Source organism: Gorilla gorilla, chromosome 22 (genome assembly GCF_029281585.2).
Source record: "Gorilla gorilla gorilla isolate KB3781 chromosome 22, NHGRI_mGorGor1-v2.1_pri, whole genome shotgun sequence".
Lineage (NCBI taxonomy): Eukaryota > Metazoa > Chordata > Mammalia > Primates > Hominidae > Gorilla > Gorilla gorilla.
Window position 1 is genome coordinate 42576171 of NC_073246.2, and position 17981 is coordinate 42594151.

Genomic DNA, 17981 nt, shown 5'->3' on the forward strand with positions numbered 1-17981 from the left:
TTAATCACATATCTATAGTCCTTCCTATTCTCCTTCTGCATAACCATTTTACAAGAATACATATACTCTATAGCCACTATTAGTAAAAAGCAGCACCGTCTTAGATCCAGAATTTAAAATAGAAGTCACTATGAATATATTTTTCCCACCACCAAAAAGGTGTAAAATTTATAAACTGATCAATAACTATGCAACAAGTGTATATTTTAAATACATGAAACTGCTTTTCCAGTTTCACCATTTTTCTTGAAAAGAAAGTAATTATCCATATCCTTACTAGCAAGAAAAGCTTTGTTTTTAAAAATCTCAATACAAAACTAAAAACACTTAAATATTTTGATAAAACAAGAGAGAAACATTCATCTTATGTCAACAAGTCAAAGCCAGTAAAAAAAGCACAAGAAATTCAGGAAAATACACACGTTCAGGACCATAAACTAAGCATGTGCAGAGTCCTATCAAAGTCATGCATCAGGCCTCGCGGAGCCCAGAGGTTCTGCATGTTTTGCATCTGAAATGGACTTCAGGCTTTCATGGAAAAGGTTTACTGGAGAACCCTGGGAGGCACGGCCAGCAACAGGATGTTCAGGTTTTCTTTACTTAGCGATGGAATTGTGTCAAATTCAGTAAAAGAGGAAATGCTTGAGACTTCGATTGCCGTATTGTTCGTTTGATTGTTTTTTTGTTTTGTTTTGTTTTTAATTTTTTAAAATTTTTTTACTTAGAGGCAAGGAATAGAGTAGATTCAGCATCAGAGGAATTGACTTGATGGGGACACAGTGTGGGACACAGACTGACATAGAAAGTGTGAACACAGAATTTACTGACCTTGAATAAATCCCTGTGGATCATTTAAAAATTACCTGCAAAGCTGAGATACACCTTTCTTCAATATTTCATCATGCATGGTAAGCATTTGGCAATACAGATTTTTTTTAAAGTCTTGAATCCTAGAATAATTTTTTTAAAGAACAAATTACTTTGCTTGGAAATCAGAACTGTGGAAACGAGTCACGTGCATCCGGGCCTCGTGCTCCCTGGCTCTCCACCGAGGGATTCAGCCTGGCTGCGTTCCGTTTTGGGAAATGGCCCTCCTCAATTTCAAGTTCATTTGGCTTTTTCAATGATAGGGTTTCAATTCAAACAGATAACAATGCCGAGAACTAAAAATTTCACCATCTAATTAGCGGGGGGGAGTCTCAGTATGGCCTTTCTTTCCTAGTATCATCTGCAGTTAGAAAATGACTTGATGAAGGCTTTTTATAAAAACCCTTTACTTTTCCTGGTACAAGAACAATTGTAGTGAAAGATACTGGTACAATGCAATGGGCATAGGAGGAAAAAAAAATGTGTGCATAAAAAGAAGCAGAGGAAACCAGAACAAATAAGAGATCAGAGAAAAGAGTGTGGCTGAAGGTTTCAAAATGTAATTTAGGTTGAAAAAAAGGAAGACACGATCCAACATCTATATCAGGCATTTTAATGGAGTATGAACCCCTGGTTAATCTGGGTAAGGACAAGTGGGAGCGGGGGGGTGAGGGAATGCAGATAGTCACAAGGTTGAAAGGAAGCAAAAAAGGCCTGGACTGTTGCAGCTTTCGATACTGGTGTGTTCTTCTGAAGATCCACTGCCCCATAGCTTTTATTACTTACTCAACATGTCCATGATCCCCCCAAAAAGTCAAGAAACATTGGCCTAAGGATATTTCCATCTATTAAAAAAATATGTATATCGACTGAAGATCTATTTCCCTGCCTCCCAAAATTCACATGTTGAAACCTAAACCTCAATGTCATGCTATCGGGAGGTGGATCCTTTGGAGGGTGATTAGGTCGTGAGGGTGGGGCCGTCATGAATGAGGTTAGGGCCCTTCTAAAAAGAGACCCCAGAGACACCATTCACCTCTTCTGCCATGTGAGAAAATGAGAAGACAGCTGTCTATGAACCAGGAAGAGAACCCTCATCAGACACCAAATCTACCCACCTCCTTGATCTTAGAATTCCCAGCCTCCAGAGCTATGAGAAATAAATTTTGGTCATTTATAAGCCACCCAATCCATGGTAACTTGTTAATGCAGCCCAAACAATCTAAGACAATATTCATATGTAAATACTTTTTTTTCAGAAATTACAGGTAAACATTTTCAGATATACAACATATTATTTGCATTAAAGTATATTTTAAATATTTGATATTGAAGTAAAGCTCAGTTATAAGTTTATTTCAAAATGAATCATTTTGGGAAGTACAGTTTTCAATGAACTTCTTTCAGAAAAATAAGTCTTTGTAATTCCTTCAGTATAATAAGCCTACTGATTATAATTAGGTTATATCTGGCGTGTTTCTATCTCTTTTGTGTCTTTTTAAAACAGGTCATATAATTTTTAAAATGGCAACTTTAAAAGCATTGCCTTATCCAGAATAAGTGCTTAAATGACAGTAATGGAGAAATTTTCAACTGAACACAGAACTAGCGCAGACACAACCACCACAAAATCCCAGGTTGGAGTCCCTGCACCACCATTCACTGCTCAGGTGACTTTTCACATCTGGGTGCTTTCTTCATCTATAAAATAATTCTCCAATGAGAAATTGGAGCCAGTGACAGAGATGGGAGGCTGATCTAAGTGATATTTACATCCTCATATGGGCACGTGTGGGTGATCTGATTGGCTCAGCAGCTGTCATTTCTGCTGTCCCTTCCCCCCATGTAACCTTTCCAGGGCTCCAGTATCCAGCTCAAAAAGACACCCTGAAGTTTCTCCACACAGAAATTCTACCATTCTTAGATCCATCATCATAAATTGGTGAAGCGTATTGATCACTATTTGAAACAACATGCCCTCACACACAAAAGCTATCCATGGCAGGCTGACACTCTGTGCTCACCAAATGTGTATAACCCTTTAGATAAAAAACTGAAAGTAAAGTCTGAGGCTCGTGGTGTGGCTATGGATTCAGTGCATCAGGAAATGCTGTAACGCGCCTCTGAAGGTCTCGGCATGTCAGCCTCGCCTTGACTTGCACTGTCCTGCTTTTTAACAAATGCTGCAGTGTAAAGCTGTAGGTGGTTCCAACAATAAAATCATTTCATGAAAATAAAAGAAGACAGCTTTTGTTTTGGGAATAATAAATACTGGGAATTTGAAATTTCGATTTCCCTCAGAACGGCATCACGTAGGAGATGTCAGCTGTGAAATCCCAGGCTGCCCCTGATTGGCCAACACAGGCACTCTTTGCATTGGGAGGAGAGGCTGATGTGAAATTTTATTTTAGAGTAGTAGAAAAAAATATAGAAAAGCAAAAGCTCTTATTAAAGCATTAAGAAGAATTTAAAAGGAAATAACACCACCACTCTCATGGAAAAGTTGCTTATTCAAGATTCACTCCATAAACATGTATTAAGCTTCTACTATGTGTCTGGAATGGTAATGTTATCATTCAGTCGACAATATTTGTTGGCTCTTATGCATGTACATAATATGGGAAACTGAAAGAAAGTTTAAGAAAAGGCAAAATCTCTGTCTTCTAGAGAGGGAGAATTTCAAGAAAGGACCTTGGGTCACTTACTGAAGCTCTCTCTGCCTCAGCCTTCTCATCTGTAAAGTGGGGTCGATTAAAGCAATTACTTCACGGGGTTGTCGAGAAGTTTTTAGGTATAACCTGACATGTGCATGCCATAGAATTGTTAGCTATTCAATAACTGACATGTGCTACAAGTATTTTAATGTAAATACTAATCTTTACTGCAAATACATACTCTGATTTAGCTGTGATGGTTAAGGCAAAATATAAGATCCTTTCATTCTGCCTTGTCATTTTATATCATACTTTTGCTATTTAAGAAAAATAAACATTTTAATAAATAAGTAAAGAGTTGTTTATTTTAAAATCCTACAGACTATTAGTTCAATAGCATTCTAATGCTTTTATGTTGAAATTGAAGGATTTTGGATTATTTCCCCATGACTTCTTCAGCATACCTTGCATTTTAGCAATTCTTAAATAGAACTACTTTTCTTTTACTTCCTAACAAGCCTCACACAAACAACGGCCTATTTGTTTTGAAACCACGGTGTCCTGACCTTCTGGTTTCTGGGATACAAACACTTTAGACAGAAGATAATGATAATAATAATAAGAAGAAGAAGGACAATGACAAACATTAATGTCAAGCACTGTGCTAAGAACTTTACCTATATTAATTCATTTAATTCTTATAACAATCTTACTATAATGTTATTTTTATTCCTATTTCCATTCTACAGTTGAGGAAATTGAGGCATAGCAAGGTTATATGACTACTCAAGGTTACATAACTTGGTCCAGGTTGAATACGGGGTATGGACCTAGATACTGGCTTCAGGCTCCACACTATCCACAGGCTCTACAGAGAAATGCACACCTAGAGGTCCAGAATTACTTAGCTATGTTCAAATTCATGGAGCACCTCACTTGGCCTGGAACTGCAGTATGGCATTCTTCATCTTTATGAAAACACAGTACCTAGGTCCACAGAGAGGTATTTAACTATCGAAGGTCTCACAACTATGCAGTAGGGACCCAAAGCCAGGCTCCTCTGAGTGCAAACCCAAGCCCTGCTGTGCGCTGCTGGCAAAATGAAAGACATGCAGAAACCTGAAACCACCTCTAAGAGCACACAGGATCTGTGTATTTTTGCTTATTTACTGTATCTGTTTATAGCTTCTTTTCAAAGAACATTTTGACTCTGCTCTACTGCAGAGCAGTGTGTGCTGTGGATTTTCTGTTGCTCATAAAGTCCAATTCTGGACAGCCAATATTTTCAGCAGCGTCATTGTATTTTCAGGAACTACACACACTCAAATATTCTGTAAATACTCTCATTACTTCTCCCATACATGAGCCTTGGACAGTCAATGCAACTTTGCAAATAGAATTTATTTGTTGAAGTTTCAACCACAGGTGACGATTTAGCCAATAAAAATTCAGTTAGTTTGGAATTAATTTTGGAATAACTGTATTTTCAGGAACTACACACACTGAAATATTCTGTAAATACTCTCATTACTTCCCCCATACACGAGCCTTGGATAGTCAATACAACTTTGCAAATGGAATCTAGTTGTTGAAGTTTCAACCACAGGTGACAGTTTATCCAATAAAAATTCAGTTTGTTTGGAATCGATTTTGTAATCAAGGGTAACTTTTGAGGCAATTTTTTCATGCACATGTTTTCAGACTACTAATCACTTGGGAAATTGATGAGTCGTTTGTCCATTAACAAATTTCCCCCTTTTCCTTTTGAGGAAGGAGACACAGGACTTGAAGATGCCCAATAAGCCGTGGCACCCGAACGTGAGGATCTGAAATGCAGGTGAAGCAGCTTGCCTGCCGCCCCTGTGCTTGGTCCAAGACTGCCTGGATCCTGTCCCCTACTGGCCCCCAGCCCATTCTGACACAGACCAGGCTACTTGCAGCTGGGACAGCGGCAGCTGGTGGTGTGGCTGCCAGCTGGATGCTGGCACCGCCGGGGACAGGGCTGCAGGGACCCACAGGGCCTGGCACGCCAGCACTCCTGGCTACCCTGATGGGGCTGTCTGCTTTTTGTTTCCTTCCTTTAAAAATGCTTTTTTTTTTTTTTTTTAAGAATCTCATTGAGTATATATTTATCAGTTGTCTACTGTGTGTCCAGCAGGAGATGGAAAGATATCAAATGTGTGAGAGAGGACCAATAAAGAATTGGAAGAATTTGTAATCATAGTGGGTTAAATAGCTTCCCCCAAAAATGTCCTTTCTGGAGCCTCAGAATGTCACCTTATTTGGAAACAGGGTTGTGGTAGATGTAATCATTTAAGTTACCATGAGGTCATACTGAAATAAGGTGGGTCCTTCATCCAATATGACTGTTGTCTTTATTAGAAGAGGAGAAGAAATGCAAAGACACACACAGGGCAAAAGTCACGTGTCGGTAGAGGGAGGGACCGGATGGAGTGAGACTTCTGCAAGTCAAGGATGCCAAGGAGCCAAGGACCGCAGGCAACACCAGGTGCTGGGAGGCCTGACAGGGACCCTCCCCGGAGTACTGACAGAGACCCTCCCCGCAGCCCTCTGAGTCAGCACAGCCCTGCTGACGCTGTGACTTTGGATTTGCAGACTTCAGAACTGTGAGGAAATAAATTTCTATTGTTTGAAACCACTCAGTTCATGGTATTTTTTTTTTGTAGTCCTAGGAAACTAATACAGTCATGATATTAAAAAATAAATGAATAAATCAAAGGGAAATTCCTTTGTGGTCATAGGGAAGGTTTCCTTTGTTGGAGGTGGCCAGAGGGATGCAGGGGGAGTGAATAAGCAGGACCAGGAGAGAAGGCAGGTCCGAAGTTGGGGTCACACAGGTACAAGTCATGGATGAAGCCCTGGAAGATGATGAAATGACCAATACAGAAAGTGGCTGGGATTGGACTTTCAGATTGACATACATTTCTGAGAGGGGAAGATGCAAACTGAAGGAAACAGATAGCACAGAAATATTCAGAGAGAAGATCAACCAGGCAGTGTAGCTGGATACAAACCAAAGGAGAGCAACTGCTATGAACTGCCTTGTGTCCCCTAAAGTTGTAGATGATGAAGCCCTAACCCCAAAGAAAGAGACAAAGAGAGAGAAAGAAAAAGAAAAAAGAAAGTAAGAAAGAAAAAAGAAGGAAGGAAGAAAATAAAGGTAGAAGAGAGAAAGAGGGAGAGAGAAAGAGAGAAAGAAAGAAAGTAAGAGAGAGAGAGAAAGAAAGAGGAAGGGAAGGGAACGGAGGGGGACGGGAGGGGAGAGGAGGGGAGGGGAGGGGAGGGGAGGGAGACCTGAGCACCTGTGTCACAAGAAATACAGTAATTACTAAGAGAAGTAATTTGGAGTATGAAAGTAATTAAGGTTAAATCGGGTCATAAGGGTGGGCCCCTAATCGGATAGAATTAGTGTCCTTGCAAGAAGAAACATGAGAAAGTCAGTCATGTAAGGACAGCAGGAAGGTGTCCATCTGCACACCAGGATGAGGCCCCCATCAGAACCTGACCATGCTGGCAGCCTGATCTCAAACTTCTAGGCTCCAGGACTATAAGGAAATAAATTGCTGTTGTTTAAGCCACCCAGTGTGTGATATTTTGTTTTGGCATCCAGAGCTGCCAAATACAGGAACCAACAGAGGAAGTAGGTCAACTGTGTACATCTAACAGGGAGGTCAGAGAGAAACTGGACCAGGAGACAGCCTTGGGATTTAACATTCGGAAGTCATGGGTGATCTTGAAGTAGTGAATTTCAGTAGATTGTAACAGGCAAAGCCCAAAATACTCACCACTATAAACTATTATCTCAAAGTTTGCCAGAAGAAAGAGAAAGAATGAAAGGAGTGTGTGTGAGAGAGAGAGAGAAAGAAAAAAGAAAGAAGGAAGGAAGAAAGTAAAGACAGAGAAAGAAAGAAGTATGAAAGTCAGCAAAGGGAAAGGTTTCTTTAAAACTGGGGGACCTGAGCACCTGTGTCACAAGAAATACGGTAATTACTAAAGAGAAGCTGTCTGAAGCAACGGAGGGCACAGCTGATGAAAAGAGGTCCTAGAACGCCGGAGCAGGGAAGGGGACCAGGAGGGCAGCACGGTGGGAGGCTAAGCTGGAAGGAAAGAGGACAGCTCTTCCTGTGGGAGAGAACGTGGGGCTGAGCCATGCAGGAGGTAGAAAGGGTCGTCTGAAGAGAGCTGTTCTCAGCCCCTGCAGAGTGAAAAGTTGCGATCCTTTGAACACTGGAGAGTAGGTGCAGCAGAGTTGAGAATGGGGTGCTCCAGGATGCTGAGAAAAAGCTTGGGAAAGACCTCTTCAGCTATACAGACGTGGGCAGCAAAAACACCTGAGCATCCAGACAAGCAGCGAAGAGCTGGTTAAGACCGGGCCAGGCACGGTGGCTCACGCCTATAATCCCAGTACTTTGGGAGGCCGAGGCGGGCAGATCATGAGGTCAGGAGATCGAGACCATCCTGGCTAACATGGTGTAACCCCGTCTCTACTAAAAAAAAAAAAAAATAGCCAGGTGTGGTGGCAGTTGCCTGCAGTCCCAGCTACTCGGGAGGCTGAGGCAGGAGAATCACTTGAACCCGGTGGGGAAGAGGTTGCAGTGAGCCGAGATCGCGTCGCTGCACTCCAGCCTGGGTGACAGAGTGAGACTCCATCAAAAAAAAAGAAAAAAGAAAAAAGAAACCGGCCTGGCATAAATGCTCAATGTGCCCAGTCTGCAGGAACGCTCCACAGGCTGATGGTGGAGAAGGGAAACGGGGTGGCTCCTAGACTGAGGATTCCACAGGTGACGCGGTTGCTGAGGAAAGAGGAAGTCTGGGCTGCTGGATGGTTTACTCCATCCTGTCCCATCTGCTCAGAAGGAGAGCCACAAAGGGCTGACAGCCATGGTAGCTCCGCCTGAGGGATTTCTGGAGGCCAAGCAACCCATCTGCTTGAGGAGACCTTCCTCCACCTGCTCCAGCCCAGAGCAAAGGACACAGCACCATGAGCCTGGTCCAACCCACCTTTATCTCTGCTCGACAATACCTTGAGTTCACACTGACTTCTTGAGTAGCTAGCAAGTTATTCTGAGTCAAAAATTATATTTCTCAATCTCAAATCCTGTTTTCTTATACTGTGGCACATTGTCTAAGCAAATCTTGATTTGTGACATCTATTTTAGCTTGTCGATAATAATAATAATCTAACAGCATTATGGTTATCACTACACGATATTCTTTCCTAAATGATCCTGTTATTCTCTTGAACTTTCCTGAAATGAAAACTCTTAGATGAACAACAGACCAGAGAATACGCTTGTGTCCAAATTACATCTGATTGACTTAGCTGGCCATCTGTTTCCCATGTCTAGAAAGAACCAAACATCACAGGGAGAGAGAGAAAGCAGAAGATCCTTCATGGCAGAATATAAAATGAACTCCATTTACACTTAGGTGGAGCAAGGGAAGAGTATGAGTCAATGTGTTTTCGGACCTTAAAATAATTTGGGATGAGACCTTTCTTAAGGCTTGAAATACTTGGGTACAAGGCAATAAAGTACATAAAGCATAGATTTTCTTCATTTGCTTTCTCCAGCATCTCATGATGAGCATATGCAAAGCGATCGTTGAATGTATGAAAATGAAGATGAGCCAACATCATTTAAAAAGTTGCATGGCACAGAGAAGAGTTAACACGGTAGGTCTGAGACTGTCACTCTTATGAAGGGCTGCTTGCAGGACTGTCCCTTGGCTGGTATCTGGGAACTAGGATATTGGCAGCGTTCCCACCACCCTCAGAGTGGCTCACTGCCTGAACTGCATAAGCCATACAGTTCATGATGAGCACCTGCCTCCCTGGTGGAGTCTGGAACTCTGGCACATACCAAACATACCAGGGTGCCTACGTGACCTGCCCTCAAAGGAAACCTTGGCCACTGAGTCTCCAGGAGCTCCCCTGCTCCCCTGGTAGACAACATTGCACCTCTTATCATGACTCATTGCTGGAGAAATTAAGTGCTTCCTAGTGATTCCACAGGGAGAAGACCCCTGAGAGCTGGGGCCTGCTTTCCTCTGAATGTCACCTCATGTGCCTTTTGCCTTTGCTGCTTTTGCTCCATAGCCTTCTCCTGTATTAAGTCACAGCCATGGATGCAGCTACATGCTGAGTCTTCCTGGCAGATCACCAAACCTGAGGGTGGGCTTGGGGACCTCTGACACGGGCATATAACATCCTGCAAGATTAAATCTAAGAAAGTGAAAAAATAACTGAGACGGCAGTTGGCTTAAGAAGTGGAATATTCAATTTGGAATTTTAATATCCTGACACTGTATTGTGGGAGAGGACTAGAGAAATCACTGTATATCCATGGGAGGAAACTGAGGCAAAAAAAAACCAAAAACAAAAACAGAGAGAGAGATAGAAATGCCTTTCCCTAGGCCACCCAGCTAACCTGAGTCAGCGCTGCAATCAAGTCATATTCCAGAAACTTAAAATAGGAAATCAAGGGGGATTTTAGTGTGACTGAGTGGCCCAACAAATGAGGTTTTACACACACATACACAACACACAGATACAGAGTACACACATCACACACACCCCATGCATATATCACACACACACAGAGCACACACACCACACATAGCACACACTCCACACACACACACACTCCACACACACACAGAGCTCACACACCACGCACAGCACACACTCAACACACACACCCCACACACATACAGAGCTCACACACCATACACGGCACACACACACACCACATATACACAGAGTACACACCCCACATGCCACACACACACCACACACACATACAAACACACATCACGCACCACACACACACATGCACACACCACACCAAACACCACACACATATGTGGACACTCACATCACACACATGTACACACACCCCTCCTGATATCCTCTGGGCTAAATTTGCCCCAATGCTTTCTTTTCTTGTTTTCTTTTTTAAAGAAAAAATATTAACATACCTATCTCTATGTGTCTATCTACTTGTTTTGGTAGTTCAAAAGTCAAAAGCGTACTTCTCTGTGTTGGGTTGTACTCCACAATACACAGTTTGCAGCTTTCAGAATGGGTGCAGGTCTCCTCGTGGCAGGCTGAGGCCCTGCAGACTAGCTGCTATTGTGGCTGCTTTGGAGCGTTGCTGGCAGCTGTTTGGAGACTCAGGCTGTGCCCCTCGCCTTACACGACCCCCATTCTTGGTGTCACACAGGGGCTCTCCAGAGCTGTAAACAACCAGCTTTTAATTACTTTCAGGTGGCAGCGGGGTAACATGCAAAAACTAATTTAGTGAGCGATAGACTTAAATGGAAAAAGTATAACATAATTAATGATTTTTAAAAACAAAGAGACCAGGGCCCTCTCTTCCTATTTCTCAGTTAATTCACTCCCAAAAACACAGCATGGTAAAAACATGACATCTCTGTGTCTTTCTAATTCCAGTCTGGTGTGCACGTTCTGAGCTGAGAATACTTTCCAGTATTTAAAATGAGGTTCTTATTTACTAAAAGCAATATAAATAAAAGATTAGATGATACATACAAAGACAGATAGCTAGGTAGATGATAACAGATAGAAAAATGTTCCTTTTATACTTTTCATTTGGTCCCACGAATTTCTTTTCAGTGAATGTTAAAGAAATGCTTCTTTAATTCTGCAACTCTCTGGCACTTTTAAAATCAAAGATGAGGCTTTCAGGTGACTCTAGGTTTTTTTTAAATTTTACATTATTTTAATGTTTATCTCATTCCTTTTACTCATAAGCTCTTTGAGGGCAGACTCAGGTCTCCGCAAGATAGCAGCCACAGCATAGCAGACGTCTGGAAAATGCTCAGTGAGGAGCAATACAATCACAATAGAAGTGCCATAGAAAGGGAAGGTTAACTTCTACAGTCAAGAGTGCACAAAGCAGAGGCCCCCCACAGCATGACCCTCAGGTCCCCCCGACAGCTGTGCTAGCTCTCCCTCCCTCCCCAGATGAGAATACGGCATCCAATCTGCTCTTAGTTCTGGTTTGCTGAAACGTGCTTAAGGGCAGCCTTGTCTAATTTGGTTGGCTGTACCTATAATCTGTTTTCCCCTCTCTAAAATGCAAAGGTTTTCTTAAATCACAACCTCCTTTCTGAAACCTTCTCTACTTCCCCAGGCAAAACCGTGTGTGTAGCTGCAGCCTCAGGCCCTAAGCGCCTACTGCAGCACTAACACCCCAAGAGGGACAGTGCAGGAACCTCCCCCAGCATCTCAACAGCAGAAACCATCTCTGCAGGGGCCTGGGGAGGGAGTGCTTCTTTTAAAGCCCAAGTCTTGCGTGATCTATGATGCCCAGACCCAATTGTGGCAGTGAAGAATTAGAGCATATGTTTCATGTAAAGTGGTTGGTTTATGTCCTTTGATATTTCATGTGGGCAGAAAATTGTTCACGTTTAGCCAAAATACAGAAAGAAGATAATCATCCTTCGACCTGAACTCATTGATCCTAAGAGGTAAAATTCTCCTTGAATCATCACTAATAGAGGTTTTCAGATAGGAAATATTACAGCAGAAAATTGGGCCACTGCTAAAGAGGGAGGCAGTTTCTCTGGGAATAGTAAAATGTTTGCTTTTTCCATTTTCCAAATCCGGTTACCCCTGGGCTGTGTCTTTGATGTTAATGTAGCTAAACCCCTGGTGAGATTCTCACAATTTTATCAGAAGAAACAGAAACGGAAGGCTGGGCTCTCTTACTGCTGGCCTCCCTAATCGGGAGGAAATTCACAACAGGCTTGTCAAGGGAAACCCAAATATAAAGCCGGTGTTATTGTTTTTTTCCAGGATGGTGTCTTACGTATCTCCACATCAGCAGTACCTCCAAAAGCATGTCATTATTCAAGCTACTATATTTTACTGGGCTACATTAATATTATGGCATTTAAAAGGATTTCATTGCAGCTTAGGATAAGTGATGAGGATGTCTAAAAAAATCCACATAGACATCATGACTCTTGTTCTTCCTGGCTCATTTTAGGGAGGTAAGAACACAATAGGTCAGGATCTGTCATATTAACTGAGGTCATCTGATGGCACCTTGTGTGCCTGTCTCTGAAATGCTTTTCCTCTGCACATTTACGACCCCACCCCCATCCATCATACCAGAGGGAAGGGTCACCCTGTGAGGCCCCAGGGCCCAGGGAAGAGCTCAGGCAGGCAGAAAAGCAACATCAGATATCATGAATCTTTCCTCCATTTGGTGGAATTATGGGATTTCTACTTTTCAGCTGTTGGGGTATTCTTTCCAAAGGTCACTCAAAATCAATGAACTCATTAATGTCCTTGATAATGGTAGCCTCATGGCCTCATATGATGAAGAGGCATAACTTGATTCCTGCGTCTACCTTCAGGCCAACCGAAGCCTGTCCTGGAAAGAAATCAATGCAGGTCCTAATGTGCAGTAAGCTCCCAAAAGGAACCATGACAATGCACAACACTCATTAAACCCTGACAAACACTGCATTTGTGCTTCTCAGGAAAATAACCTACTCATTTGTTTTCTTAACCAAAATAAAGGGCAAAACCTAGTGAGACATACTAATAGAAACCATTTTGCTTCTTTCTAGGGAAATACACCAACATCTTTAATTTCGCTTTTCATTAAAAAAGAATTTGTAGAAGACAAATACCCATTTACCTTCACCAGGATTTCCAAAGGTCCCCTGGCCTAGAGATTCACAGAAACCCAAAGCTCATCTGTTAGAAGCAGGCCTTTGCTGCTCCGACCTTCCCAGGGGATCTCCCAACAGTCAAGGCTGAGCAGCTAAGCATCCCCCAGGCTGACAGGTCACACTTCGCCCTGAGCCCAGTGGGGCATGTTGGGCCATGGCCTGTGAATCATGCTTTTGGGCCCTCTCTTGACTGCCATCAGCTCTCAGCTATCCTAGGTCAACTCTCTGGCACTCCCATACCTGCTCCTAACTCACTCACTCAGTAAGATACTTACACAGGCTTATTTCCATGGCTGATTTAGTTAATCGCTTTTCTCCATGGAAAGAATCAACCACTGAAGGAAGTGATCTGTGCAGAGTACGAATGCTTCCTAGAACAAACTTCCCAGCCAGATCCCAGCAGGCTGGGATGACTTGATAATCCGGGAAGAGGGACCAGGGAGATGGCCACACCAAGGAATAAATCCAAACTAGCTCGCAGGAGTTACAGTTTATATACAAAGCAGAGACAAATTAACCTTTTACAGGTCATCTGCTGTGCATATGGCATTCAGGACAGCTTCCATGAAGGTCAGGGCTAATTTAGAAAAAGTCCCTCTGTTCCTGGGACTTCTGTGCTATGCAAGGTCGTTCCCTGAAGCCAAGAATCCCAGTGCGTCCCTGGAGTAGCTCAGCCCCAGCCAGTGTGGAGGGAGGGAGGGTCCTCCTTTTAGCGTCCTCCACCCCGGCACAGCCTGGGTGATGGGGAAGGGAGGCTGTCCGCTGTCCTCTGTCCTTATCTGTGCCTTGTGCTGGTAACCAGAGAGAAATATAACCCTTCTCCATCTAAACCTCCTGAGCATGGTTTATTTATTAAGATCTCCAATGTTTTAAACCATGCGTCACCTCCAGTGACTTCATGACCTCCTTTTCTGGGCATTGCTGATGGGTGGAGCTCAGACACTGGGAACAGGGTCTGACTGTAGCAGTGAGCAATAGAAGTCAGGTAAAATGCTCAGTTTCCAGACTTTCTATTAGCAGATCATGCCACTGCTTTGGGGCCTTGTTGTCATTTACAAGGTCATTTTTAGTGACAAGTCTATTCGACTCAGGTTGAACGACCTGATATGAAGTCTCTCTCTCCCTTTCTTTCAGTGACTTACTTACAAACAAACCAAAGCTTCTTACTGAGTATTCCTTAATAAGATAAACACCTGTGTTGTATTTATTTTCTAGATGCTGTTGTGAAGTACAAACCAAGCGCTTCTCCAAAACTTTTGCATTTAAAATTGTATGAAAGGATGAAGCTCCAGTATCTGACTGAGGAGAGGACATGGGCTTTAACAGTTCCTATCAGAGGAGCATAAATTCTATATTGCATGCCAGCATCATCCCCTCACTAGATACACATTTCCTTTTTTTTATTTAGTTAGGTTCACATTTGAAGGAAAATAAAGTCTGTTCACAGAGATTGCAAAAAGGTGAAACAAGAACAATGAGGATGCTGCTAATTAAAGATGTCTAAAAACAAAAGAACACACGTATTATGCATAACCAAAGAGATTCAAAAATCCTCCTGGTAGAACATGTTCTCACTTGTAAGTGGGAGCTGAATGATGAGAACACATGGACACACAGAGAAGAACAACACACACTGGGGCCTACTTCAGGGTGGAGGGCGGGAGAAGGAAGAGGATCAGCAAAAATAATTAATGGGTACCAGGCTTAACACCCGGGTGATGAAATCATCTGTACAACGAACCGCCGTGACACAAGTTTACCTGTGTAACAAACCTGCACACGTACCCCTGAACTTAAAATACAAGTTAAAGAAATCCTCCTGGTAGATATTTCAATTTCTCACCCAGATTTCCAGTTCTCCTCTTCCTTCAGGCACATGCCCCATTGAGGTCAGGCATGGCCATGAGACTTGCTTTGGCCAATTAAATATGAACAGAGATAACATGTGTCACCTCCAAGTGGAAGCACTAAGAAGGCGTTTGTAATTCTCCCATACTCTCTTCCCCTGCCAGAGCAGACCATGAGGCTGAAAATTTGGATGACAGGGTTAAAAGATGGTGAAGTCTCTATCCTAGGTCACCGAGTCCGGAAGATTGAAAAGGTAGCTCCCAATTCTTCCACTCCCTGAACCTATACTCCCTTGCCATATAAATTTGAGGGCCTCTCCCCTTTGACTCCGAGCTTAGCCAGATGACTGTCATCAAATCCTTCCATTTGCCATTAAGAAAACTAACATGACCCCTAAGGAGAGAAGATGAAGATGTTTCAACACTGAAAATTAGCAAATAAAAATCTATAAGGGAGTCTCTATTGTGATGATTACAATCGCATTTGAGTTGTTAAGCTTAGTATTTTTCAACACCCTAAGTTAAATTATGATAATTAATCAACATAACAGCAAGGAATGTATTGTTCGTTGAAGTGTGAGGGGTTTGGAATTCACTGTGAAGACAATGTTTTCATAAAAACTAAGAATTCCATTATATCCTAGATTCCTGTAATGTGCTATGATGGCAATGTATTTCAACTTTGATTTGGATCTTTTAAATGCCTTCTGGTGGTGGTGTACAGTAACCAACCTCTCTAGCTAATCAATAAGCTGAAAAACAAAAACGGTGTGTCACCGTGAGGGTTTAGTTCCAAATTCTGCTCTCTATAAATGGATAAAATGTTGCTTAGTCAAGAAGTCTGTTAACATGTGTGTTGTGAGTGTGTGCACCTGCATGTGAGGGCATACAGACATGTCTAAAAGAGGCAACTATTTATAATCCACATCGGAACACAGACTATGCTCCTCACAATTCTTTTCCGAAAGCAGCCAACACATTTTGAGATATGCCAACAGTCATTAGCCAAGGATGTAAGAACAGGAGCACCACGCATCACGCGGACAGTCGCCTTTCCAGGTAAACAGCACAGAGCAAGAAATCAACACCATTAGAAATGAAGAACTGCAGTTTGTTGGAGGCTAAATTTAAATTTTCTCTTTTCTACACACCAAATATAAGCCAAGAAATTATTCATATGCAAATATACATTTCATTGCTACATATATATTCTTAGTAGAATCTTCAAGAAATAGGTCAGAGATACAACATAACTCTCAAGACATTGGAAAGCACCAAAAGGGCATGAAAACAGGGCTTCCATTTTCCAGATTTTAGTTTCAGAATGTCAGCTATATATGCAATGCTGAAGTCTCTCACAGATGCAAAATACTACTACCTTGTTTTCAGAAGCAGACATAAAACCACAATTTTCTCAAAAAAGTTAACACAATGGCTACAGTTACAGTGCCAGTAACTAATTTCTCTTCATCAGTCAACCCACCAAAGGATGTCTGAATCAAGCCATTATAAGCCAATACAAAACACTTATTTCAGGTTTACTTACAAAATAGCATCAACCTTAAGAATACTAATTCTGAATTATGATGAACACATAAACGGAGACCCGATTCCATCTCTGAAATAACCTTTTCAGAAGGTGAGCGTGGTGTCCTGCACCCTGGAGACGCAAAGCCTACCTGAGACAAGTGAAACAGTGTCTTTCTCCCATGAGACGACAGTGATGTACGCCTCCACCGAGGAGGGGATAATGCACTTGAAGACCGCAACATTGCCTCTCATGGTTTTCTGGTCCTCCACACGGACTGTATAGGGCTCCCGTAAAACTGGAAGGCAGAAAGAGGACGTCAGTGAGGCACACGGTCAACAGGCTCATTCTGAGAGTATCTCATTGTAATATATACACTGCAGCACACACACATCAATTGCATAACATATCTCTCTGGAAAACAGTTAAGATGCCTACATTTCACGTCTTTCATTGCCTGACTTAAGAAAACATTCATTCCCTTAACAATACATAGCTGGGTAAGGTGGCTCATGCCTGTAATCCCACCACTTTGGAAGGCCAAGACGGGTAGATCCCTTGTGCCCAGGAGTTCAAGACCAGCCTGGGCAACATGGCAACACTCCATCTCTACTAAAAATACAAAAAATTTGCTGGGCATGGTGGTGTGTGATTGTAGTCCCAGCTACTTGGGAGGCTGAGATGAGATTACCTGAGCCTGGGAGGTTGAGGCTGCAGTGAGCTATAATCATATCACTGCACTCCAGCCTGGGTGAAGAAAAGAAAAATACACTACACTCTATACCAAGGGGCCAGAGTATAATCTAAAACAGTTAATAGACCCCCTGAAGGTATCATGAGATAGGAAATAGCTTCATGCAAGAAAAGTTACTGGCTCTGCAAAGTTATGATGATGGCAAACTGCTCCTAGTCCTCTAAGGGCCGAGGAAGACTTTTTTTTCTGACTGCAAAAAATGAATAAAAAATTCAGGCAAGACAATTTTTCCGGGAAGCCTTGAGAACTCTGAGACAATTAAAATAATTTTTCATTAGTAAATTTTTAAATGACAGTTGCAAAGCAGTTTGGGAAACACTGATCCTGCTTCCCATTGTTTAGGGAAGGATGTTGATTAGACAGCCTGCCCAAACACTCCAATGATAGGAGCATCCCAGAAAGACTGCAGAGTGGACTTCCACGTCCTTGATGTCTGGGCTCAGAGGCAGGGTGGTACTGGTGTTCAGAACCTACCTAGCAGGCCCAACTGCCTGCGTTCAAATCCAAGCTCGGCCATTCCCTGACTGTGGGGCAGTGAGCAAATCCTCTCACCATCTATACCATGGGGATGATGCTGGTAGCATCTGCCCCCTAGGGTGACT

General features: G+C 42.5%; 1 protein-coding gene across 1 annotated transcript in view; it reads right to left on the minus strand.

Moving 5' to 3' along the window:
- Window positions 1-17981, minus strand: part of DSCAM (DS cell adhesion molecule) — an 836416-nt gene that overhangs the window by 667385 nt on the left and 151050 nt on the right. Inside the window, exon 3 of the mRNA XM_063702725.1 lies at window positions 16777-16923. Within this exon, the coding sequence (XP_063558795.1) occupies window positions 16777-16923 (147 nt within the window). The remainder of the gene's footprint in view (window positions 1-16776; window positions 16924-17981) is intronic.